General features: G+C 40.6%; 1 protein-coding gene across 1 annotated transcript in view; it reads left to right on the top strand.

Annotated features, from left to right (window-relative positions):
- The window catches only part of snd1 (staphylococcal nuclease and tudor domain containing 1), a 284,136-nt gene that overhangs the window by 206,243 nt on the left and 50,740 nt on the right, over positions 1–27,153 (top strand). The window contains exon 18 of the mRNA XM_041780449.1: positions 11,766–11,907. Within this exon, the coding sequence (XP_041636383.1) occupies positions 11,766–11,907 (142 nt within the window). The remainder of the gene's footprint in view (positions 1–11,765; positions 11,908–27,153) is intronic.

Below are 27,153 nucleotides of genomic sequence, written 5' to 3'. Positions count from 1 at the left end.
TTGGAGGCAGGTCTCTTTGAGCTTGCTTTGGGTTAATGCCTTTTCTCTTGACTGTACAAGAAAGACTAGGCCACCCTGACACCTGTCACGAAAGTCACTGTCCGATCAGTATCAATAAAGATCTTTATTTCTCCTACAAGTTCTTCAGTTTGACTCCAGGGTTGTCAAGAAAACTGAAGCCGTCTGTCATGTCATTTACAGTCGATCAAGCAAAGTGTGGTAGCCTAACTAGCTGTCAGTCCATCAGGGTGTGCGTGACACCTACCTCCCACCACATCACTTATTGATAGGTGGTCATATTGGTTTGTGAAGAAAAGCATGAGAAGGGTCCATATCACTAAGCTGAACAGAAAGGGCAAATGTTTATTTGCTGCTTTTTTATCATCATTATTTTGTAACGGGTTGTGTTCTCACAGACGGCCTCTAATTTCATGAACAATAACAGCACTACCTGCATTTAAATCAAACCATTCATCATCCATCAACCCTTTTCCTGTTTATCAAGGGCAGCCTGTAAATATTAATTATGAGTAATGGCAGAAAATTATGGAATTATCTTCTGAAGTGGTCATATTTATTTTTCTATGATCTGTTTGTAGAATGTATTTTGTGGTGGATGCTGAAATGCTTGCGAATTGTTAACGCCAAGTATTTTGGCCTTTAGGAAAAGAATACTTATTCAATATTTTGAAAGCTTGTTTGGCTGCAATAAAAGGCTTGAATTATATTGTTAGAGGGAGTGGCTCACAACTTCTGACTGAAAACTTTTTGAGTTTTGTCTCCAAGATTTCACAAAGAACTCAAAGGAGATATTTGACCTTGAGTTCTTGCTTGAATAGAATAGCCTTAACCTGCAGAGTCAATACATTCCTAAAGAACTTTGATATTTAAAGGTAATACACAGTGCATATAAAAAGTATTCACTCCCTTGGATGTTTTACCCTTTATTGATTTAATAAATCAATAATGTTTAACACAATTAGCCTTTTTAACAAAAAATTAAAACAAAAACCTCTTTAATGTCAAAGTGAAACAGATTTCTTCAAAGTACAAGTCAGGGGATGGATACAAAGGAATTTACTGTATCCATCCCTTGACTTGTACTTTTCAAAAACATTTCCTCTGGGTTGCTTGGAGTGTTCTTTTGTTTTCATGGTGTAATGGTAGCCATGAATATTGATTAACCAGTGGCTGGACCTTCCAGAAACAGGTGTCTTTATACTAATATCACTTGAGACACATTCATTGCACTCAGGTGATCCCCATTTCACTAATTGTGAGACTACTAGCACCACTTGGCTGGACCTCTGTTGAATTAGGTCAGTGACTTTAAAGGGGTAGATATTTCTGCAGTCACTTATTTTGCCATACATATCTTGTTTGACTTTGTAGAAATCACTTTGACATAAAAGAGTTTTTTATTTAAAAAGCCAAGACCATGATTGATGTATAAAATCAATACAAGGGGGTAAATACCTTTTCTAGACTATGTACAAGTACAAATGCAACACTTTGAAAAGAACACTGCACAAGGTTAGGATTTTGTTTCAGTGAAAGTCCTGTTGCTTTGAAAGCAGGCGGCATAATCATAGCGGCTTTGATTTTTCAGATCCTCCCTCAGTGAAGCAATTGTCCATCTTGTTGATCATTCTCCACCTCTAATGGTTTAGTCAATACCGACAACATCATCGAGCAACAGGAAATCCAGATCGTCCACCTTTCTGCCGCACAAACCCAAGCCTATTGTTAACGTGACCACAGTGCAGATCTCTAAATGTTGCTTTCTCACCTTGCATGCAGGTCAAATTCATATCTTCAGCCTGTTTTAAATCATAGAAAAACTTTGATGCATATCATAGAGGAAATGCTATAAAATAAAGGCACCATATTTGAGCAGGGTTTAGCACTCAAAGGGAGTGTTGCACCAAAGGGAATGGATTTACAACAAAAATAGTTCAAGCAGCGTTTGACTTTCCATTTAAATATGCATCCTTTTCTGCCTCTCTAATACTTCCCTTTGATGCTGTCTCTTGATGTATCTTTGTTTGAGCGAATCTAGCCCACCTAGCATCTAGACAGGATAGAATAAAACATGGTCCCTTTCTATTCTTATGTGTAACTTTAAGCCTTTTGATGTGCACTTCTAAAAAAAAAAAAAAAAAAAAAAAAAAAAAAATGCTACAAGTGAAAACGGAAGGAGAAAATGGTGCCCTTGATTGAATTAATTAACCATTCTCTCTAAAGGGGATTCATCAGGGATATAATAAGGGCTAAATTGATTTACAAAGTGCACTCTTATGAATAACATGCTCCTATTGATTTCAATTGTACTCCAAGTGTGATTGGGTAATGAATTAACAATGGAACAATGGAAGTTCCCATGCAAGTGGAGACCATATTATCCAGCTCATACTTCATCTAGATTGGGACAGCTGCAGATTCAAGAGTGCATGAGCTTGTCATAAGATGTAAGGGATGAGAAACTGTTTGCTTTACATGTGTGAGTGCATATGGAGACAGGTCAACAGGATTGTGACAAGCTGGATTTAAAGTAGTGCTCATAATGTTCTACTCAAGGACTGCTCTCATCTCAGCGCGACTGATTAATCAGGAAGGGGTTCAACAAGTTCTTAATTTCATCAGAGCATAAATAGAACTTTGTCATTTCATAGTAACAAGACTAGAGTTTAGGGTTCCTGTGTAAATTTTCAGTGTGTACTTAAAAGTAGTAGCAGTGGTTTTATTTTTTTGTATGAACAGACCATGCACACACTGCCAGAATTGACACAGTGCCACATTTAATCAGTGTTCAAAGCAGCCCTCACCCCCTCGTCCTGGCACTATGTGTGTGTTCAGTCATCCATCTGTCTGTGTATTCATCCACCTGTGCTTGTATGTGGGATTCTATGAATGTAAGACCAATGCTCAGTTTTAGCCCTCTTATCTTAATAGAAATTCAGCTCTTTGCAGCACATTACATAGAGCTACTTTTCCATTTGAAAGTATTTTATGTGCAAGGCTGGGAAATTTAGAGTCACCAATAGTGAATCTCTGCACCAATTAGTTTCAAACAGATATTTCTTCTTACTGTCTTGACTTTAGGGCCAGGCAATATGGCCTATAATCTGTATCAGTGTTTTTTTTTAGCAGTATTAAATCATGGTATTAAAAAATTTTAAGACATAATCCATTTAAAAGCATATATAGGTGTTAAACCCACCTTCTCCACCTAAAACAAGCCTGTGGTGGTGAACTGAACTCATTAATGAGCAGAAGATCACAAAAGAGAAGTTTTTTTTTTAAGTCTCTGTCCTCACTTCTTTGTAACTGCACCACTCGCTTAAGTTTCATCTCTCTCCTGCACAGGTGTGATGGCTTTTCCTGACAATACCAAATTTCCTGGTGTTAGCATTCGTAATTACAAACTTTTATTTTGAAGAACTTGATGGAAATAGCATTTTTATTATTGATATAACTTACTGCCAGTGAGTGTATGGAGCAACCGTGTTTACGGCTGCTTTTCCGACTCCCCGACCTTGTTAACAACACAGCCCGCTTCTTGAATCTCATCTACTTGAAATAAGCAAGGCATGAGTACATTTTTTTTCCCAGTGCTATATCGATTCTTTTTTTTTTATTGGTGCCAGCACCTAAACAGAGCCTCAGTCCATTCTTTTAAGAGACAAAAAAGTGAGGATAAATGTATCACTATCATAAATGATTCAGAGAAATATCTAAAAAAAAAAAAAAAAAAAAATGAATTGAACGTAGAATTAGCAAAGGAAATGGGTGTTTCGTTTTTGTGTTAGAGCTGCAAGCAAAACTCATATACTGGCACTGCATCAGAAACAAGCAATAAAGTAAATGTGTCAGTTGGTTTGACTGTGTCCTTAGCAGGAAAACACAATCAGGGCACAGACCTTGTTTGAGACAGCAAAAAGATAGAGGTGGTGTGGTACAAAATGTAACTAAGTCTATGTGGTATGTTGGTTCGGTAGGTTATCAGATGTTTTAGTATTGCTTCTATTATATGAGTTGCTGCACTGTTGTCCTCAAGACAAACTGAGTCAATTCATTGTGGCACACAGTTTTTGTTCAAACCCCAGACAGGCTGACAGAGATGCCTTGCAAAGCAGGCAGACTTGGTGTATGTTGCTGTTATTACAAGCATATTTTGGCATGCCAGCAACAATGGAGCTTATTGTCAAACAACAAAGACTCTTATAGTGTGACATAATCAACAAGTCCAAGAAGCCCCATGACCACGAGCCAACAAAATTAGCATGTCAGAGGTTTTCTTGCATCATCATTTAGTTTGACACCCTAGCGTGGCCAGGCTGTCAGCCAAGACAGGATGAGATTTTTGTAGCTTAGTCTGACATGGTGTATTCGTGATTGCCAAGCCTTAACACTAGTACCGGATATGCCTTGTGTGTGCACGACAAGACAACATGTGATGAAACCGGTGATGACAGTGTCACAAAATCCATTCCTTGAGCCGAAATTTTACCGCCCCCCCAATACTTGTTAACTTTTGATTCTGTTAAGGTTGATGGAGTTTGATTTACTTCTATACCTTTCTATCCTACATTTTAAAAGGATGGTCTTATATGCAACTCTTCAATTATATTTTGATTAACATTATGTGAGCTAAAAAGAGATAAGAAAATTGGTGAGTGGGACTTATATTTTTCCTGCCGTGTCATCAAAACTGATGTCAGTATTGCTTTATTTCTTCTAGTATTCTATCAAGATTTAAAAATCTGGCATTGGGATTATTCCAGTTGTTAGCCTAAACTAACCAAGAGTCGAAACAGAAAAGACTCAGAGGATTGAAAAAGACTTGGAAAGAGAACCAAACTTAGACAATTGAAAACTTATTTTTTCTCTTTTTTAAAAATGTATTTAAAGAAACCATCAACAGTTAAGAGACATCCCTCCATCCATTACTGCTATGGACTCACCAGATTTAAGTGTGTTTTGCCATTCAGGAGTTGTGAAGGTCAGCGTAACCTGCTATCTCTCTTAGCTTGCCCTCCATTATTAGGACTTGTTGTCCTTTCAGCCTCCGCTTAATGGCCTGCTGCTTTTTTCTTTTTCTGCTTTTCTATCTCTCCTGGTTCTCTTCCTCTCTCTCTCTCTCTCCCTCCCTCTCTCTCTCTCTCTCTCTCTCTCTCTCTCTTCCCCCCCCCCCCCCCCCCCTCTCTCTCCCTCTCCCTCTCCCTCTCTCTCTCTCTCTCTCTCTCTCTCTCTCTCTCTCTCTCTCACATTGTCTCTGCCAGCTTGGTGGCTCGAGCGTCTGGCTGCAGTTGCAGAGCGGCAGCAGAAGCAGCAGTCACATACCTGCATTCAAGTGGAACAAACAGGATGGTTGGCTGCTCACGGAAGGTCATCAGCCCTGGGCACTGTGTGTGTGTGTGTATGGGGTGTGTGAGCACGCGTGTCCGTGCATTTATTTCTGCTTTAAAAAGAGATGGAGCATTACAGTGATTCTAATAGTGCACTAAAAGATGATGCAAAGCAAGATATGATCATGCTGACCTCTGGAGTCTTAAAGGAATCTTGGATGAACAGGGCCTATTAAAGATTGAGGATGTTTGTAAACAGTGATAAATAGGGTTGGAATGAAATTTTTATGCTGCCATTTATCATCGTCTTGACTCGTGATAGCATTATTGAATCGCTGGTAACAAAAAATAATTTAAAGAATTAGCTTCCTCAACAGATTTTCCCACTAATTTGACTTCACAGCTTCATCAGAAAATGTTATTTATCATAATAAGTGCTGTCAAAACATGGCAAACTTTAATCACGATTAATCTCAGATTTCGACAGGCATTGACAGATTTCCAGGTGAAGCTGGAGAGTAGTACAAGGAAGAGCAAGTTGTACGCTGAACTTTGGGTTCACCTGAATGCCAGACAAAATAATTAATAAACTCAAGAAATCGCCTGAATAACATTCCCACTTTGATTCTTCTTAAACTGGCGTGAACATGGGCTGGTTTGCCAGAAAGCAACAAGGTTCCGAGATTCCAGAATGGAGCCAGAGCCAAAGCCAGAACCATGTCTTTAGAAAGTACTAAGAGCTAAGGAAGCTAGCTCTAATTTGAGTGCCAGTTTCCTTTCTTCCATTTGTCATTATTTAATCAACATTTAAAAAGGCCAAACTGGTACCAAATGTAGAGCCATTTGGGAGCCAAACAACCAGCTCTTCTGAGCTGAGCCAAATGATCTGGATCTCGTAAAAGAGACAGATTTTCTGTCACAGTGAGTTAGGCTGGGTTGACTATGGCTAAACTGTACTGAACCAAACTGGACCACTTTGTGGAATCGGGCCATACACAAGTGTTGTGTCACACTGCTTGTCCAGGTTTCACACAGAGGCTTTTGAGATAATGCCACACTAATACTGAAGTCTTTTTTTCACCAGAAAATTTCACTAGTTTCAGGACACAAAAGCTTAAGTATAAAGAATGTTTATATTTTTTGCACTTTGAGTGCTTAACATAGTCATAAACAGCTCAAAACATGACCTTTTTGGTAGTGTTTCCCTATGCAGAATTCACTACCTGCCCCCCAAGGGGTTTTCTCTGCTGCTGTGACGTTGTCTGCAAAGAACCTATTGCATGGTATCTGACTGTACCACATCAGATTGCATTGGACCTCATCCTATCACCCTGAATTGTGACATACTGTGTCATATAACGTATTGTATCAGTCCCCTCCGCATGTAAAACATTCAAGTGTGTAATTTGTTAATGGGTTGGTGATATCTATTAATAATACTGGAAATGTCCAATACTCAACTGAGCCAATATCCCTGTATGTTTCCTTTGTGAAGTTCTCGTCACTTACAGCTTTTGTTGCTAAAAACATAGTTGAAACATTTTAAACTCAAGCATTCAAAGCTTCATCTCAATTTGCCCCTCATATGCAAAGCTTTATTTTTCATTCGTTATGGATGTCTCACAAAACTGCTCTGCTCCTATTTTGACTATCACAGGCGATGTGATGGCTGGCATTTGACTTGTGCTACAGACCTAAACGTCTCCTAAGGCAAAATTTAAATGCTCCAAGTCTATTTTTTCCCCTCTGTGCTGCCGAAATGTAGCTAATCTACACTCAATAATGCTCCTGAATGTTTAGACACATTGATAGAACTGAAGCTGCTCTCCTTCATAGGCACAAGTCAAATCACAGCTACTGCTAACAATGCAGAACAAATAGTCATTTTTTAAATGATCTTTTTCACAAAATCAGAATTGCAAAAATACAAAATGTCCAAAACTCTTTGCAATCGTCCAGGAGTGCACAAGAGGAAAGCCTTTGTTTTGGGTGCAGCAGAGAACAAAAGCAGAGCAGTTTGACAATGTCTGCCTGCAGAGTCAAAGCTGAACATGTAAGTTTCACACTGAGAGCAAAATGGATGTTTACACCGACCCCCAAAAACCCAAATGATTGAGGCAAGATAATGTTAGCTTCTTTTTTATCAGAATTTGTTGGAAAATTTGCATGTGCTCACTTCTTGTTATCAACTTCCGCCTGAAATGAAATTTGCACTTTGTTGTCCACCAATGTGGAGGCGTTGGTGTTTTTCCATCATTCCCTCCTATGTGATATCCACACTCAACAGAGTCAAAGGTCAACAGGATTCCCTGTGGCTGTGCTCGGTGTCCGAGCACCACCCACCCTCCACTACCCTAAAGGTGCTGCAGTGAAGCCCATTGAGCTAATGAATGTCGACACTTTAATCTTTGTAATCCCTAATTGGTGCTGCGGGTTTGATTAGGAGCCAAGCTATGTCAGCTCGATTGCAATGAGGGAAGCGTGTTTATTACCGCGCCCACATTTGTGACTGTGTATTGAGTGTTGCGTGGCTGCATCTGTGTGTGTGTGATCATAATGCACCTGCCTGTCGAACTCTGTTTCAAAAAAAATCTGGTTGATCACTGGGTTTATGAAGCGTGGCTGCATTTTCAGTCTTCATTAACCTTTCTCACCCTCAATCCCCTGAATTTCTACCTGCTTATTTCCCCCTCTTTTCTTATCCGTTTCCTTTTGCAGTGTTAGGGGGATGAATAATTGAATTTAATTGGATGGTATGACCCTGTCTTTTCTGAGGGAGGGCAACAACACTCATATCTTTGGTCAGTTGCATCATGGGTCACAGTTGAAAACAATTCCTCCAATGTGTTGTTGTTTCCCTGCCGATACACTCCACATTTCTCTCACACTCATACCACTGTACATCTCTGCATCAGTGAGGTAAAGGGATAATCTAAAGAGACAGCATATTAAAAAAAAAAAAGCCCTGGGTGTGATTAACTAAGCCTAGCATTGCTCTGCAGATGAGCTAAGGCAGGGTGAAAAAATGACAACGCTAAAACTAGCTAATCTAATTAGCGCAATGATACCATGCAGTTAAATAATTAGCCAGAACCTAATTGGCTAATATTGCTGCACTGTTAAAATACAGCACAGCCTCTTTCCCCTCTCTTCCTGTAACCTTTGAAAGTAAACACTTCCCAAATAGCCTGCAGAAAGCAGTGGTAACAAGCTGTGCTGCCGTTGCTGCACCAGAAGTTGTAGCGCTGTGATGCACTTTTTGACTCTTGAGTTTCCTCTCCCCGTCTCCTCTCATGAATCTCCTCCCTCTCCCTCTATTCATCTGCAGGGAGTTGATTAGCCGCCTTTCATCCTGACCAGCCTGCGTCGGCGCACGTGCTCAATACTATTACTGTAGTCTGTATACAAACATCCAGTCCTGACAACCTCCCACTCTTTCTTCTGCATCCCTCTGTAAACGCACACACCGCTCCTGACATCCATGCAGTTTGATATGTGGCCCAAGGCAAAGCACTTCTTCCTAATGAGCCTCCTGCCCTCTGTTTCTCCTGGGGAGCTGAAAGAGATCTAACCTTGATGCAGCAGAGAAAGGATGTAACCTGCTTACGCATACGCACAAACACACATTCATTGCTATGCTTGTGAGGAGCCTCATTGACTACAATTTTCTCTCACCTCTGTTATCATGAACACTCAGCCTTAGCTCTAATCTTAACCTTATTCTAACCCTCGACCCAAGACTGAACCTGTAAAAAAACCCCTAAAGAAATGGGTGCTTACCAACATGTTGTCACTTTTCAAGCCGTCCAGAAAAATACATTTTTTGCCTTCTTTTATCATGACAAAATTTCAGCTCCCAGTATTTCTTACATTTTATCTGTGGGGAATGTTGGACCAGTGGATCGGTACATTACTTTGAACATTTTCTTTCTTATCTTCTGTTGATAAGACTGTCAAAAGAGACTCAATTACCTGCTCTGAATTAAAACATTTTCCTTGCTTTATGGTGTTGTGGTGAAAGCTTCAGTACAATGGTTTCATTTCTCATAAACTGAGTGCATCAAATTTTGCCTTTTACCTGTTTTAGGCATGTACTTCTGAAAATTTTCAGATGATATCAGAAATGCCTGCCCCTGAAATCTTCCTGACTTGCCCGCTCATATATGCACCTCACAGCAGGAAACTTTCCTTGTTTGATGAGGTGAGAGGGGGACATAGGAGGGGGATATGGGCTTACCCACTGTTACACACCTTACTTCAGCCATCTTTTTTTGCCCAAACATGCCTTAAAGTTCTGCTCAGTACTGAATGTGCATCCTTGATCATTTTCTGTTCAAAGAACTTGATGAGGGCCTCGACATCAGAACAGTCCTTTGTTGATGACATACTATCCTTCAAAACAGCTGTTCCAGGATCCTAACTTGGCTTTGAGAAACAGCAGGAGTCCCTGTGTCCTCCTCTGCCTATCGCTTGTTGTCCTGACTAAGTGTTCTCAGTCAAACCAGCACTCCACAAGCTTTATTTACGTAATGGTATATTTTCAATGCACGGTTATGACCTTATGAGGAAGAAGAGCAGCCAGCTTTTTAGATGAGAGAAATGGTATTGAATGTGCGATTTTGACAGTCATGGTAATTTTCCTCAATAAAAAGCAACAGACACTACTATCCTTTGGCTCTGATTTTGATGTCTCTTGCTCCTTTTAGCTCTTTCCCCCTAAACTAGTAGATTGTCCCATTTTTTTGTGCGCCCTTGTGAATATGTTCTCAGCACACTATTTTTACAAGGGTAACATGAAGAGACTTAATGAGCAAGGTGGAGATGTTACAGCTTATACCTCTTCAAAGGATGCTTGAACTTTAATATACTACTGAGACTGCACTTCTTCATTCCATGCTCGGTCAAAATGTGGCATTTCTGTTCATCATTCTTGCTGCTTTTAATCATACCATGTCACTTTGTTGTCCCTTGTCATTTTAACCTGTCATTCACTGCATGTAATGTCTTAATTGTCCTGTATAGTTCACTCCTTTTAATACAGGTCGTATATTATTCCTAATTTATTAGTTATCTAATCTGTTTTCATGTTTATAAAGAAAAATGGGTCTCACCTACTTGCTTCTTAGTCTTTGTGTTGCTACAATGCTTGAATTTCCCCTCTGGGGATTAATAAGGATTACCTTATCTTAATGCATCAGATACTTTTGATTTTCTTTTGCTTGTTATCATTTGCTTCTGTTTTTTTTATAATCTAGTAGAAGAACATTTAGCTCCCTTTCAAAATAAAAAGTAGTCTATGTGTAAGGCAGTGAAAAGGGAAATAAAAGCACGGCTATTATCAGTTTTATGAGGCTGTTCTTTTTTTTATTTTATAAGGCTTGAACACAGATGGGTGACTTGCACTTTTACAAAGATTGTTTAAAAGTAGGGCTGCAAGCAGCACTGACCACTTTTGCACATGTCAGGCTTTGGTGCATGTTTGGCTTGTTGCACAGCTGCTAAATGCAATGCTCAATTTTGCAGGAACTACCCTTGTGTATTTGACAAAAAGACAGTTTTTGTGCCGGTTTGAGACATCAAAATTTGACAAGTGTCCATGCCTGCACCCTTTGGGTTTTGTACAGGATTTTGATAACATTTTATCCTTGAGTGCGTCAGATTAAAACCTTGCAACGAAATAATCCTGAAAGGACCCCTGAAAATGGCGAGTTTGACCGATTTTTTTTTTTTTTTTTTTTCAAAAATTTAAAATGGTGCACTACCAGTAAGATTTAAGACATGGGTCCAAGAGGCTTTTTTGTAGGTCCTGGCATGATATTTATGCCTACCAAATTTCAAAATCATAGGTCATAGGAGCGGATTTTTTAAAATTTTGTAGGGGCCGCCATTGAGCCAATGGGCCACACCCAAACACTCAAGCTATATCACTTTTTTCAGGTTCTCACATGGGATTTTTCCACCAAATTTCATGGCTGTACATGCATGTTAACCACCTGACAAAACCACTTCCTGTTTTATGGTGATCAAACAATCCCCAGCCTTCCACATAGGCCTTTGACCTGCAAATATGTGTAAGGTCAATGTGTTAGGATGCCCCTTAGAAATTTTTAGCAAGATTTGGCCAACTATTTTGGAATTGTAATGTAAAATTTAAAAGCAGTGACTTCCTGTTGCCAGTGGGTGGTGCTGCGCAATTTCTTATGAAATGACATATTGAATAAGCCCAGTCTCTAAAGGGTCCTCGCAACTTGGTGCTCTGGCCCTAAAAATCCCATTTTGGATCGCATTGCTTTGTAATACCCCCAGTATCTTCTTGTTGTCTCATTATGCAAAGAAAAATTCAAAGCACCTTTTTGCATTTGTCAGGTATTTGTTGCATTTGTTGACTTCTCTCTTTCATTTTCTTGTCTTTTATAGATCTGGGCCAACTATGAGGAGAAACCAGTCGAGGAGGTTGTGCAAGTATCGGAAGAAAAGGAACGTGTGCCCAACTACAGACCAGTATATGTCACTGAAATCTCAGACACCCTGCACTTCTACACCCAGGACGTAGAGACAGGTACTTTGAGGTGGAATTTTTTTGTGTGCATGAAGAAAACGAGGGCAAAATCAGAGAAACAAGCTCAAACACTGAATGTATTCATCAGATAGAGACAAAGTTTGACATGACAAACACAGGTAGATCAAATGTGAATTAGTCAAAGATGAAATGGCAGCAAACACACGCTACACTTCCCCATGCTGCAGTGAGTATTTCATCAGCCTGTGCAATCCTACACAAAACACCAGCAGCAACAATCTCCGCACTCAGAGGTGTGAGCGATGGCTCTTACTTTCTGTTCCCTTTAAACACCACACTGACTTTATGAATGTCAATTATCTGTAGCACTCTGACATTCACCTCACTCCCTTTGCTGCAGCACCCCTCCCACCGGCAGGGACTAAACAAAGGACGGCCCTCTTGTTATTACGACTGAATGACAGGAATAAATCACAGCATCCCACTTGTCATCAGTGACAGGGGGAGGAAAGAAGAGAAAAAGTTCTGTGATAGGAAAACTAACAATCCTTGTTGTTCCTGCATGGTCGCGTCCTCTGACAAGCTTCGTTGTCATTCGTGTGTGTTTGTATTCTGTTTTGTGCTGGGTAATGATCCATATTTTAGGTAGTATAGTTAATGGGCCGTCCTCTGCAGTATCAAAATCCATGTGTGGACTTTTGTGTGTACAATTGTTTCTGTGTTTAATTGTGAGTACATACAGGGGTCTGTTGTCTGTGGTAGAACTCATAACTAAGATCAGCTTAGGCTGTGAAACACTTCTCAGATGATGACAGGAGATACAACATTTTAAATAGAGGAGATACAAAAGGGGTTAAATGCTTTAAATTTGATGGTATCCTACAGTCTGTTGTTCACAATTTTTCTCTAATTTTACAGAAAAAACACAGAAACAGAAACAAAAACCAGACCCCACCCCAACACCCAAATTATGCAAAAGGAGAACATTTTGAGTATGATAAAAAAATTACCTTAAGACAGTGTAGAAGTTTACTGCTACTAACAGGTCTTAATTTACAGAAATCTCAGGACATGATGGAGTTTTTTTTAAGAAGTAAAGATGCAAGATTTCAGTCTGTCTTCAAGAAGGGAACAAAAACATTCTTTTTCAATGCTAATAAGGATCTGTAAATGGATATGAACCACTGTACCTCAGCTGGAATGGCGTGATCACGAATTCTATTGTGCTTGCTTTTGCTCTTAAAGTAAAAAAAAAAATACAGAACACTTCTCTGTGCACTGCAGGCAGAGGAACACACAAGTGGTGGGCTGAAGTAGTCCTAAAAAAGTGGCCTACATGTGGAAAACTAAAATGCTGCGAGTCTTTTCAATAAAGGGGCCGTGTAGACCAGCATCTCCTGTAGCTAATACACTTCCTGTTGATAGATACCTCATGCAGACCCACTTAAAAAGTTCTGAACTATCCCTTTAATGTGACAGTTTTTCATGAATACGCTATAGCCTTCTGACACGACTGAGCTCAACTACTCCAACTACAAATCCACTACAGACAGGGACCAGAATATTTCTCATAATAGAAATCAAGCCCCCTGAGAACAGGCTCTACATTTTTATGTAAAAACTCAGGGTAGAGTACCTTGACCCAAAGTATACACAGAAATCTCTCAAAAAACCTACAAATATGGTTATTAAGATTTAAAAACAAATTAGTGTTTTTTCATGCCCTTTGGCTCGCCTTCCAGTGGCACTTATTTCTGCTTTTTTCTCTAATAACATTACATTCAGATGTCCATGACAGTATGCTTCTGCTTTAATGATATAATTATAAACCACAGTGACTTGACCGGAAACAAATGGTGCTAAAAATGCCCATATGACTGCAGTGCTCAAACCTCTATCAAATAAGAATTTCACAGATAAAACATGACTCATGAAGGCGGCAGTAGAGGCCAAATCTGACTGACAATATTCTAATGCACAAACAGTTTTATTTGAGTATATGGAGAGAACCCAAGCCATCCTTGACACCTTTGATTTTTAGTCTTAATTATAGACTCACATAGTTACACATTTAGAATCACACAGTTGCACTGAAACCTGTATCCCCAAACTAGCTGGAACAGATCTGAGGCCTCCATGCCAATCACCGTCCCTTCATCGTCTGCCAGTTTGTAGGAGAGCAGAGCACGATGCTGAGGTCTCCCTTTCACAGCCCCTCACATCTGGCTTCACTGGCACTCCGCTGTCAGAGGCCATGAAATCGACTTTGGCCACGTCTTAATCTGCCTCTCTGCCTTTATTAATTAACTTTCCTTTATTTACTGCCAGTCTGATTTTAAGCATCACTCACATCATATTAATCCAATCTTATATGAGTGTGGAAAGCATTTGGCACCCAGTTGTTTTCTGTAAGTCCCCCCGACTTTTCTTCCCTCAGCCTTGAAATCAGATGTTGTGAAGTGTGCACAAACTATCTGCTCTTCATCGTCTTGCCCCCAGCTGTAGATTCAAATCTAAAGCTCTTCCACTCCTCTGGCTACTCCAGCTTCAATCCCCTACGGGTCGAGAGTGCTGTAGAGGTGATGTGCAGGGTTTTATCGTTGATCAAAATCACATGTCACTGAGATGAGGCTGAAATGTACAGAGCATGTCACATGTTAACCCGGAGGCAGGGTTAACACCGCCAGCATCACCTGCTACTGTCAGGTGTGACGCGTAAGAGTAATGTGTTTTTGCTCTGTATCATAAAAATCATACACAGATGGAGAAGGGGGTTGGTTTGTTTTGAAACATACAGAGCCTCAGTTACACATTAAATAAAAGGTTCTTTTAAAAGTAAAATATGTTGAATTTTCCTGCTGAAATTCAAAAATTGCTTATATACATATATAACATTTTTAGGGCTGTCTAACAATTACAAACTTTAATCATGATAAATCTCCCCTTTTCATTTTGCTCATTTTTAGTGTCATTTTGGATTGACTTACTCTCTGGATTCAGATGTGCTCTTGTAGGTAGTTCAAAGATTTAAACAACTTTAAAAAAAAAGGAAAAAAGGAGCTTGTTATGGAATGAAAAGGAATAAAGGTAGCACATTTTGGAACCTCTTGCCGATTATTCTTGTCAGCTCTAATATTTTTAGACAAATACAAACATTTCCTCAAAGCCAGAGAGTTTTGCAGTTGCATCGGTGCCACACCTGTCATTGTGGCAGCCATAAAAGTACCACCACAATGGAATGGAAATGACAACAAAGACTGTTACCCAAGGAAGCACAAACTGCTACTGAATGCTACTGTTCTGTTGCTGTATCTCATTCATGTTTCCTGCTACTTCCTCACAACTCATTTCTGCCATTCAGCTGTTTGTTGTATAGGTTCTTTGCGGATGACACCATGCAGCAACAGAAACTCCCCTTGTGAGGGGAAGTAGTGATTTCTTTGTAGAAAAGGCCATGTTTGAACTGTTCACAACTATGCCAAGTGTTCAAAGCACAGACATATAAAGATTCTTATTTCTTAATCCCCGAAAATATTGAGGCTAGAAAGTCACAGAGAAATGGCAGGCAGGAATTTAAAAATCCTCCATCTAATGCCTGGATGAGGGGTGTCACTTAATGCTCGTGTATGGTCTATTTCCATGATGAAGTGGAAATGATTCAGTACAGTTTTGCCATGGTTTTCCACATTAAACTGTGATTTTACCCATGTTTCCTCACCTGAAGTCATTCTCACGAACTTCCAGCCTTGCTTGTTTTGATGGGAAATCAATCTCTCTTCATGGACGGTTTAGAAAAAAAAAACGATGACTAAAGCCTGGTATACACAGTGCAATTTTAGGGCAATATCTTTGGTCATGGCTCTAAAACAGTGGCCCTATGTTGCACTGTGACACAGGTTGAAGACGGCCATTGTCATGGTCTTGCAACCAAAGATAGCCTGGGATAAAATTCTGACAGTGTCAGAAATTTAGGATTACCATCTCACAATGTGACTGCTGCTACAACCAACATTCAACTAACAAACCAATAGGAATGCAGATAGAAATTACACAACAATAAACATGTCATTGGCACCAAGAAACAAACAGGTAAGCATTAGAATGGAGAAAATGCCAAAAAGTGGAAGTTTATGGGATTCCAACAAGGTGGAAAATCTTCATCTCAGATGTTTTCCTAAGCATATGAATGCTACAATTTCAGTGGCTTTGTTGTTGCTCATTATTTACCACGGCACTCACAGCATAGGTGGATGACGCACACTGATGTGGCGAACACCCATGACGTTTATTTTTTGCACATCAGCATACATCTTACCTGGGATTCAGTGGCATTAATTGGGGATTGTAATCATACAGTCTGGACGTATCAAACTTGATACTGTATGAGATTCGTGTCACACAGAAACTTACAAGATTATTAAAAATGCAGAGTCTGTTGAAGGCTTAAAACATCAAGGACTTTTGGCTCAGCTCAGTAAAGCTTGTTGGCCCCAAACAGCTCTTCATTTGGTAACAGTTTGGCTTTTTACATGAATAATTATAAAAGAAGGAGGAAAGGAAACTCTCAACTGTTTCGGCTCAACTTGAGGCAGTCTTTCTGGGTCGGCTTCTAGAACGTGACATCACTTCAGGAACGCTCCCGCTTTCCTGTAATGTTGAGGGAGCTGGCCAGGCTCAGGATTGCCATTGTTGACTTGTCTGAGATGAGGCACCCTGGTCCTTGCAAGACTAGTGTGGGTGGATACACCAGCTACTGGTTAGGCCACATGGCTAGACACCACATTGAGGGGTTGCCCCTCTTGATATCGGAAGTAAGGCCTGTCAATGAGACTGACCCATTCAGTGGGCTCGGTCTCATTTATCATAGTCTTCGCTCATACAGGGGTTAAGTGAACTCTCTGCAAAGGCAGTGTTCTACACCAGACTCAACTCAGTGGTAGATTGGGTTCCCAGAGGTGATGCTTTGGTCATTCTTGGTGACTTCAGTAAAAGACTCCATTAGACTCTCGTCTCCCTTCGTCTGGCTAGATGATGCTTGTAGGTTTGCAGGACTTGGTAATTCATGGTATCGATCACCAACACACCAGGTCAATCAGTTAAACTGCAGTGAAAATCACTTTTTTTAATAAAGTGTAGGGATTGTTGGATGTATGTAGAAATGTTCTGATAATTGCAGTGTAGAGGTTTATTTAGAGCTTTAAAGTGCTAACTTGGGCGCGCCGGTAGTCGAGTGGTTAAGGCGAGCACCATGTACGCGGGCAGCCTGGGGTTCGAATCCGGCCTGAGGCCCTTTGCCGCATGTCTCTCCCCCACTCTCGTCCCTGTTTCCAAGTCTATCCACTGTCCTCCTCTATCTAATAAAGGCACGAAAAGGCCCAAAAACAAATCTAAAAAAATAAATAAAAAAGTGCTAACTTGCCTCTGTTTTCATTCATTCCTAATAGCAGTCCCCTACTTTCGGAAATCCGGGATCACGTGATTGCAAACCACCTATTGTCTAATCTCCTCCTAACATGAAACTCCTCAACCCCAACTTCTGTAAAGGTGTTTTGATCGAGCTCTCTGATTTTACTGATATTTAAGCATGTTGCTCACCAAGGAACCATAAGGTGCAAGATGTGTAAAACTTTCTCCTCAGCTGCAGCTTAAGTGTTGCATTTAAAGAAATTGTACACAAACTGCATTTTTTTATATTGCTGTTCTCAGTGTATTTTGACAGCAGAGCTGTGAGTTATTTAATCTTTTCTCATATAAAGGCTTGATTTTTTTTAGATGATCCAGCAATGCTGGGGCTTGTTTATTTATTTATTTTTCCTTTTAATTGGCTGTAGTCTACCACCAAGAGGTTTACACACTATTTTTTAAGAAGTGTTAATCTCAGCAGGGAGGTAAAACCTGACCGGTCCTCACCTCCTTCCTCCCTCTTCTCATCTTCCTCTCTATCATGTTGTTTGCCCCACCCCGCCTCCCTCTGTCTTCTTTTTCTCCCCTGGTCTCTTTCATTTTCGCTGACGCTTCCTCAAAGCTACATTAAGTCATACCAGCCCCTTGAAGAGCACATCAAAGTGTTAGGGCCTGTAAAATCATACAGGCTGAGTGCTTTGCAATATCATTACATGTCCCCTCTTCCCCCTCCCCCTTAAATTCTGGAGTGAAGGAATTTATATACTCAGATAAGCTTGGGAGCAGAAGCTGACTTTCATAAATAAGCCTGTGATTGCAACTTATGACAACATAACACTTCACATAAACGTTAGAGTGGTTATAATGGGCGCCACAGTTTACGTTCCAAACCATGTAAAATAGATTTTTATGTGTTAAGATTGCTCTCATCCCATGTGTGCGGCACTTTGGCTCTACCAATTAACCTCTAACACATCCCGTCTGTCAAGAACCAAAGTGAATGCTCCAATATGAAAGAGATTGACACATCACTGAGAACATCGCTTCACTTTAACATAAGTGGCAGATTATGGCCTGGCTTTATGATGCTTTTTTGAGATATTTGTGCAAGTTTCCTTGCATGCATGTAACCACAGCACTTCAAACTGAAGAATTTTTGTCAATTTGACCTATAAAGACCTGCATTATGCAACAAGTTGGATTGTTTTCTGTCATAAAATCTTGCCATTTTCTCCTCTCGTGTTGCCATTTGACAGCAAAAATCAGAGACAAGATTTAGCCTGGATTTTTGGCAGCCACTGCCAGAGCTCCATTAGCCAGATGGAGCGAACACTTGCATGGAGTACTCCTTAACCATCCTAGCACACTTACAACATGGAGTTTAATCCTTACCGCCTTCCCCTGGCTTGCCTCCTGTTTAATGTTCAGTTAGGAGGCCGCGCTGAAAGTAACCTGAGTGACATAATAAAACTATACTGCCTTGCCTTTTTTTTTCCTGTCATCATAATGATGATAGGTGCTAGCCCATTTACTTAACTCCAATAATCCACAGCTTTTATTGTGGGCATAAAATGGAATTATAAAAGGTAGGGGTATTTTTAGTAACAAAAAAGATTAAAATACTGCGGGGACTGGCACAGAGTCATTTTTCTGTCTGCAGTTAAGCACCATTTGTTCAAAGCTTTGCTTCAGTAAGATAAGTTGAACTTAATTGATTCAATGTAGGGAAATTAAAGTATCTCAGTGGCAAGAACAGAGAAAAGGCAGTGAAATATTCCAGGTAGGATGATACTAACAGGAAGGGGCCTGAAGTGTAAACAAGGGTTTTTAGAGTACCAGCATTTTTATAATGAAAGAAAACAGACCAAATTGTACTCTAATGAGGATAAGACGTGGAAAATTTGCTGTGGTGTACATGAAAGCATCATAAATAAGATAGAACAAACAAAACATGATGCAGTGTTGCTTAAAAATGTATAGAAAGGTACACAGTTTGATTGCAGTTATTTGAGCAGTGCATCAACATTTAGCACTCCTGTAGAGTACGATACCAGATCTTGAAAATGCATGTACAGGTGTGTGTGCATAGTGAAATAAAGAATAAAGAAAAAAAGAAAAATTATAAAAACAGTAAGTTTAAAGTCATTAATATTTAGACAGTGTTTCCAAACCATTAGCCCTGTGTTAGTTACTACTATCCAGTAGGTCGGGGTGCTTTTATTATTTATCGTGGTCCGCTGAGGGCAGTAGTGATTGAAAGGCTATCCTGCTGCTATTGCACTTAAATAAACAACACGTAGGCCCCGTGAAATAATCTTCCTGCTGTTATCTTCTAAGTGATTCTCATTTTTTATGGAGAGAATGCACTTTGTAATATCTTTTATTCTCTGGGGGTCCTAAGCGCTCTGTATTTTACCCCCTTTCGCTTTTTAATTATTCACATTTAATTACTCTTAAGTGTGGGGTTTTCGCATATATGGATATCTTAACACAGGCTCGATAAGTGATTAATTCCACGTTAGGAATGGGCTTTTCCAAGTCACTGAGAAGCTTGAGGGATTGCACTCCTTAATCCTCAGTTTATTTTAAGGCTCTTTATCTGTTGCTGTATGCGTTTATCTCTCATTGTCTCATTTTTCTCCCTGCACACTTTGTCTCTCTCTCAGACTGCTTTCTGTCTTTTTCCCTGGCTGTTTTTTTCTTTTTCCTTGTATGCGTTGCTCTCCGGAGGCTATATGTAATTACTGTCAGAGGGGGACCCGCATAGATCTGCGTGACCTTGGACACTAAAAAAGACAGAGGCCACTCCAGGCATCAAGGGAGGAAGTGCCTCTGTGAGAGTCGACATAATTAAAAATGTGCTAAATTTAGCCCTGAAGTCTTTATGGATGTGCAACTGTAATGACAATGCATCCCGAGTATTGGCTGCTTTCTTAGCTACCTGTTTTTAATCTCAGATGTAGAGCAAAGGGGGATTCATCTTTCTAAAAACTCATAAGCTGTGCCCTAATTCCCTGACACATACTGGTAATAGTTAAGAAAGGTTTGAATACAGCTGGAAAGATGAATATGTGGGCTGGAGGTAGTAAATAACTGAAGTAGAGACCTGCACAAGATATATGTGACATACTTTGAAAACTAAGTGCCACTAAAGAGCCACAACAAATAAGAAGTAAAGCTCAAAGTAATATGGATGTCAGAAATGTAAGACAAATTTATTGATTTGTGGCAGCAATATGATAGTTATACAAGACATCCTGTAAAACATACCACAATCAAACTGACAAGGAGAGGAGATGGAACAAAAGTGATACCACATCATATCAGGTTTTGAGACTGGTTGTTGGTGGCTGAATTTGTTACTGTCTGGTGTGATGGCATGGTCATCTTGTTGCAAACCAGGGATCAATAATACAGGCAAAAAGGCATGACATTCATATGCAACTAATGACTAACTTTTCTGAGCATATTTTCCACAAAACAAACATGATAAATGAATAAGAAGACTGAAATTTTAAAGCTCCAAAGGAGCCCCTTGAGCTGGTTTTAGCATCTGATTAGGAATCCACCTGGTTGCCTCCCTGTGGAGGTCGGCCGGGTGCATTCAACTGGGAGAAACCCCAGGGTGGACCCAGGATTTGCTAAAGGGATTATATACATAGTCTGATTATAGGCATGTTTGGGCCAAAAAATAGGCATGTTAGGCATGGATGTGGTAAGTAAGCCTCCCTAAAGGGCGGGAAGGAGGATTGACATAATCCAGGTTGTGCCCTGGATGTCCTATCATATTACCAGGGGCATGGGAAAATCATCTAAGGATGCCTCCTGGTCACCTCCCTGTGGAGGTCTTCTGGGCGCATTCAACTGGGAGGAGACCCCATGGTAGACCCAGGACTTGCTGTAGGGATTATATACAGTCTGATTATAGGCATGTTTGGGCCAAAAATTGAGGCTGACGTAAGGTGTAGATGTGGCGAGTAAGCCTTCATGAGGGAACTATCGGAGTAGTAGGGAGGATTTACACAACCCAGGTGCTCTGGATGTCCTTGCATATTACCAGGGTACTGAGAAAATACTCTGTTGAAAAAATGGGTACTGTCTGGGTGGGTAGTAGGGTTGCCATAAGCCCCTGGTCATGGTGTGGATGTCCAACGGTTCCTAAAACCGCCTGTGGTCTCTGAGTGTATCCCTGGGGTTGAAAAGTCCAAAAGAAATGCCATAAAGCTTGATATTTGCTGCTGAATAACACATGTGTGTTAACATGTATTGAGCTTGACTCTGGCTGCCCTCCCCTCATCATCAGCTCTGGTTTGTGGTTAATCATGTGCCTTAATGAATCCTTGGTGTCCTACATGCCAAAAATGTATGCATGTGACCATATCTCATCTGGGCTGGAAATGCCTTGGAATCCCCCAGGGGGAGCTGGAAAATGTTGCTGGAGAGAGGGATGTCTGGGCTGCAAGCTTAGCCTGCTGCCACTGTAACCCATCTCTGGATAGGCAGAGGAAAAAAGATGGATGGGATACCATTTTTTGAAATGGATTTTTTTGTACCAAACTTAGACATCCTCATAATATACCCTGTGAAAGACCCTTTACTCTTTATTAAAATTCTTTCAGATTACCACTAAATATCAACTTTTCTTGTGTTGTTGTGTTCTGTATTATACTGGTTGTGCTCCTCTCATCTGTGCGTCATAAGCAGACAGTTAAACATTACTTTCCCTTGGCCATAGCTTTGAACAACAATGCATGATTGTATATTTTGCTCAGCTAGAGACACAGGTAGAGTTCAACAGCATGGAAATAAAATTACCATTCATTTTCTCCATAGTGAATGGGATTGTTGGCCATATTGTGAAGTATCAAGGTTTAATTACCAAAAGCTATCTGAGTGGGAAATCATGGTATAAGCTCTAATAGAGGACAAAAGTTCAAAAGATATCAACATCTTTCTGAGAAAAATATGGTTTATTCGCTATCTCAGCCAAAAATAGTACAGCACCCATGATCCTAGAGTGTCACAACAACGGTCTGCAAACAATAACCATCCGCTGTTGATGCAGCAATGCATTTTTTTTCTTTCTTTGTAAGGTTAATACAAGCCTTGATTCTTTTGATTGAGATGCCTACAGCACTGAGACGAGATGAATCCAGACTGCCTGGGCTCTCCTGGCCTACAAACGGTATCACTGGCTCAGTGATGCAGTTTATTAGCTAGCAACCCTCTTCCTGATTTGGACTTTGGTCAAGCGTCCTCTTGCTAGGCCTCATTTTCTAGGCCCAGTCTCTACCCAAAATCTGCCCTGCCCTGAGCCTCAGCTGCAGCGCTGTTGGTGGTACATCCTGTCTAGTTGTTGTTACCTGGCACCCGCACAGCCTCATAATGAGAGAAGTCATTCCCCCCAACCAGGTGCCACTCCGTCCGCATTATTCACACTTCTTCCTTTTACACACAGCAGCTGTTCATCACCTAATGATGCTGGACCCAGCCAGTGATAGAGCAAGGTGGGCAGGGAGCTGCTCTGCCTCTGGCTACACTTCAAACCTGCTCTTTTTTCCTGTCTTTTCAAGCTGAATTCCAATACTGTAGAGTGTAATGTTTCAATCTTATTCTTTCATGAAGGTTGTTTTCTTCACTGCCAATGGCAAGTTTTCAATTTGGCTCATTTACTTTTTCCTTCTTTGTGTTGGTGTCCTCTTTCATGTGTGCATTCTCACACATTGGTGTTTGCAGCCAATATGGACTCCATACGTTGATCAAACAGAATAGTTGCATTAAAATCTTTCTTTTAAAGTTTATCTTTAAGTTGCAGAGACAACTTGGTATATGTATGCTTCTATTCAAGGCACTGAATTAAAAAGAAGACATGAGAATTCCTGTACCATTTAATATTGATCAGGGTGAGTGGCCGGCTAATTGGATGTCATGTCAGGGCAGCCAAGAGATGGCAATTTTATACAATAGAGCGTATATACATAAAATAATGGTGTCTGCACAATTTAGTTAATTTCTTTCCCCCGTCCTGGTTGACATATCATTGTGTGGCACTGTGGGCATGAAGCCAAAACCAGTCAGGAGTTGAGATAATTAACTCCTACACCGCTGCAGATATGAAACGTCTCTTCTTTATCTTTTTTGCTCTAAGAGGGAAGTAATTTTTTGCTAATCACATCACTTCATTTTTAACAGTCTAATTAAAAACAGAGAAGTAAAGGAAGTGATTGTTAAAAGAATAAATCAAGTCAGATTTTTAGACAAAAGGCAAAAGAAATGTAACAAAGTGTTTAATGTGACAGTTGCATTGATGATTGTGTTGAGTAGTGTAATGACCCTATCATGTTAGAGGAGAATAGCTGTAATCACTGTTCTGTTCTGTAAATATGGATGCAATCATCCTAAGGATTAAACTGCTTGTCTGCAACTCTGTATTAATGTATAAAATTAAAATGTGCCATCTTTGCACAGAAAATGTACAAAAGAGTCTAGATGTACCAATCAGCTTTATTATAATCACTTTCCTCAGCCTGACAATAAAACGTGACTCCACTAGACCCTGAAGGTGTGCTGATGTCAACAGAAGATCCTTTAAAGAAAAAAATGTAGCTTGTCCACTTTAAAATAGTAGTTTCAAAGTCCATCTTAATGTACGAGAACTTTTAACAAGGACAATAGTATTTTCCCCATTTCCACAGAGAACCCTGGTCACCTCCGTTAGCACTATATTACCTTGGAAGTGTGCTGGGGTTCTCTTGTGACAAGTGCTTTACAATACTAGTTCATACACCAGCCGTCAGCTAAAAAAAAGAAGAATTGTATCAAACAGCACATTTCAGTGTGTTTATGAAAGTATTTGGCCACCATTTTGCCAACTGACTGTGACAGCATGGTATTCTAATACATGGACTTCAATGTGTCATTTACATCTATAACAGCTTCCACTTTTTTTTGTAAACCTTTCTGCAAGATTTTTGGGTGTTTCTGTGGGAATTAGTGTCCATTCATTCTGTAGAGCAAGGCTTTTCAATTACAAATTCAGCTGGGCCAAATTTTAAAATAAAGTATGTAGTCGGGCCAGACATGTTCGGCGCCTCATAAGCAGCAGGTAATGTCAAATGTCAAACCAATACAGATCAATTTGATGAAAAATATGCACTTTCTATTCGTAGTCTCCCTTTTAAATTTGGCAACATGACAAAAGCACATCAAAAAGTGCATAAAAACACGCCAACAGAGCTGTATTTGAACATAACCTGAGGTAGTAGAAATGTATTTTTCACTCAAATAAAAATAAAATGAATAAGTACAATTTTGTAAATAATCATTTTTGTCACATCTTACCCAGACATGTCTTAAAGTGTATAAAAAACTAAATTTGCACACTTGCAGCTACAGTTGAAAAGGACATTTTTTATTCTCAGTACCGTGGGGCTACTTCTGTCAGCATCGCTAGCCACGCTTAAAAACAACAGTACGTTGTAGGTAGACTGTTACTAGGCTACGCTGAGTTTTGCATTCACGGTCTGAAATACTGTGGGAATTTATGAAAACTTATGAAACAGGTTGCATTATGATTGTCCTACAGTGGAGATAAGGGGACTAGCCTAAACCCTGACAAACAGCCCCATACCATTACCTTTCTCCACCAAACTTCACCGTTGGCACAATGCAGTCAGGCAGGTGACGTTTTCCCGGCATACGCCAAACCCAGACTTGTCCATTTGACTGCAGAACAGAACAAGTTTCCACTGCTCCACAGTTCAGTGTCGGTGTGCTTTACACCACTCCATCCGACGCTTAGCGTTAAACTCAGTGACATGAGGCTTGCATGCAGCTGCTTGTCCATGAAAACCCTTATCACTCTCCAGTTTTTGTGCTTACATTAATGCCAGTGGAAGTTCAGAACTCTGTAGCTGTAGAGTCAGCAGAGTGTTGGTGACTTTTTTGCACCATGCACCTTAGCAATTTTACATGGTCTTCTGCTTCGTGGCTGAGTTGCTGTTGTTCCTAAACGCTTCAAATTTCCATCAAAGACAAAATATGAACTTCTTTCTGATATACCCGGGCATGATCAGTGTTCATTATTTCATGATGTAAAGACTGATCTTTAATGGGTGTCTGTTTGGAATAACACATAACTGACCAGGTGAGCCAAAGTTACAGGAGGAGTGGCCACAGTCACTGCTACTTTTTACTTTCCCTGCTCCCTCTTTGTGCAGCAGATGCAATATTTAGAGGTCAGACCCTGCCTGCATGATCCTCCGCCTCCCTAGGCATTCATTATTAAATCAGATACGCACCTTCAGTTTCTAAAAGGTCAGCTCACCTGTCGCTCTGAGGCGGGCTGCTTTTGATTTTCAGGCGGAAAATAAGCGTCTCCGTCCGCATTCTTCACCATCCCAGCGAGCATGATTTGCACTAATGTCAACTTGTGGGTCTATTACCTAAAGCTGAATGGCTGAATGACACTTTTCACAGCGGTGAGCCACTTATGGGCCCAAATGGGGTTCTCTTCTTCAGAATTGGCCCCGGCTCTTCCCACTAATGTTGCACGGGGCCATCTTCTGAATATATCTGGAGTCCTTACAATCAAAGCAGGACATTAGCTGGAGTCAATGAGGCTCGACAGGTGGCTGAGAGAGGAGCAAGGAGAAGGATGCAAAAAGAGAGCCACAGATGCTGTCTCTGTTTAGATTCTTTCGGTGATGGCTTTTCCAATTACAGAAACAGTAATTTGCTGTAAAAGGCTCCAGACTGCCGGGAAGGGGGAGAATGGAGCGGGGTAATTGCTGGTAGTAGTGGGGAGGGGGTATCACATGAGATACAATCCATATTACTCTCCAGTGGGAGGGGTGCAGCATTAGTCAAGCATAGGGGATCATTTGTTTTTTATAGTGGCCTCCCTCAGCACTGGGCAGATGCTGACACCACTTTAAACATCACTCAGGAACCCAAGGAAATGGCCCTTCTCTTGTCTTAGCTACCTTACTGTCGCACTGTGTCTTCAGAAAAAAGTGGACAAATATCCCCGGGTGAGTGCTGCTTCTTTGTTGCCCAACCACAGGAGGCATTAGACTCAGAACAGCTGCGTGTGTGTTTTCTCCGCACGTACTAATTCATGCCTCCCTAGCCGGTACGTACTGTACCCGGCTTGTGTGATGTTGTTTGTCATTGCGGACTTTTTCCTTTGAAGTGCTGCTTGCATGTCCTGAAATGCAGCCATTCCTCCACCCCAGAGGATAAAGCCCCTGTCCACATCTCATGCATATTTAACACTGCGAACAAACAGGTGAGCAGAAGCACAGCGCTCTGCTCAGATGGTAGATGATGCACCGTGTGTCTCAAACAGTCTCAGCTCGAAAAGACTCTGCAGTTTCTGAGATGAATGTTTCTGCAGAAGATGCCTGCCTCTTTCTGTAACATATTAAAGTGGATTAAAGCCAGGTTTGCATTCCCAGATCTCTTGTTTCCCCGGCAGGTGTCCTTTTCACAGACGCGCTTCACTTTGACTCTTAATTCCTTCATTCTTATGAGCCAGGAAATTAGCACGCTTTCATAAGCAACCATTGCTCTCTTGGCCTCTGCCTCTGTCATTTTGTGATTATTTACCCTTCTGTGGTTTAATGGCTTTCGTAAACAGCTTAATAGAATTCAGCACGGCCTTGGGATGCGTAGAGAAAGGGCACATGAATCACTGTTTTCATTGGCTTTTTGTTCCCCACTCTTGTCTCTGCTCACACAGCGTGTTCTGCAGTATAATCACATACAATCATAAGCAACCTGTAAAACTGTTGTCAGTCTTTCTACCCACTATCTCTCTCTTTCCTTCGCCTTTCTTTTCTTGCCTAAACCCAACCGCTCCCCCACTCTGCAACGGGCATT

The sequence above is a fragment of the Cheilinus undulatus genome, linkage group 23 (genome assembly GCF_018320785.1).
Source record: "Cheilinus undulatus linkage group 23, ASM1832078v1, whole genome shotgun sequence".
Classification (NCBI taxonomy): domain Eukaryota; kingdom Metazoa; phylum Chordata; class Actinopteri; order Labriformes; family Labridae; genus Cheilinus; species Cheilinus undulatus.
This window is presented reverse-complemented; position numbering and strand designations above follow the sequence as displayed.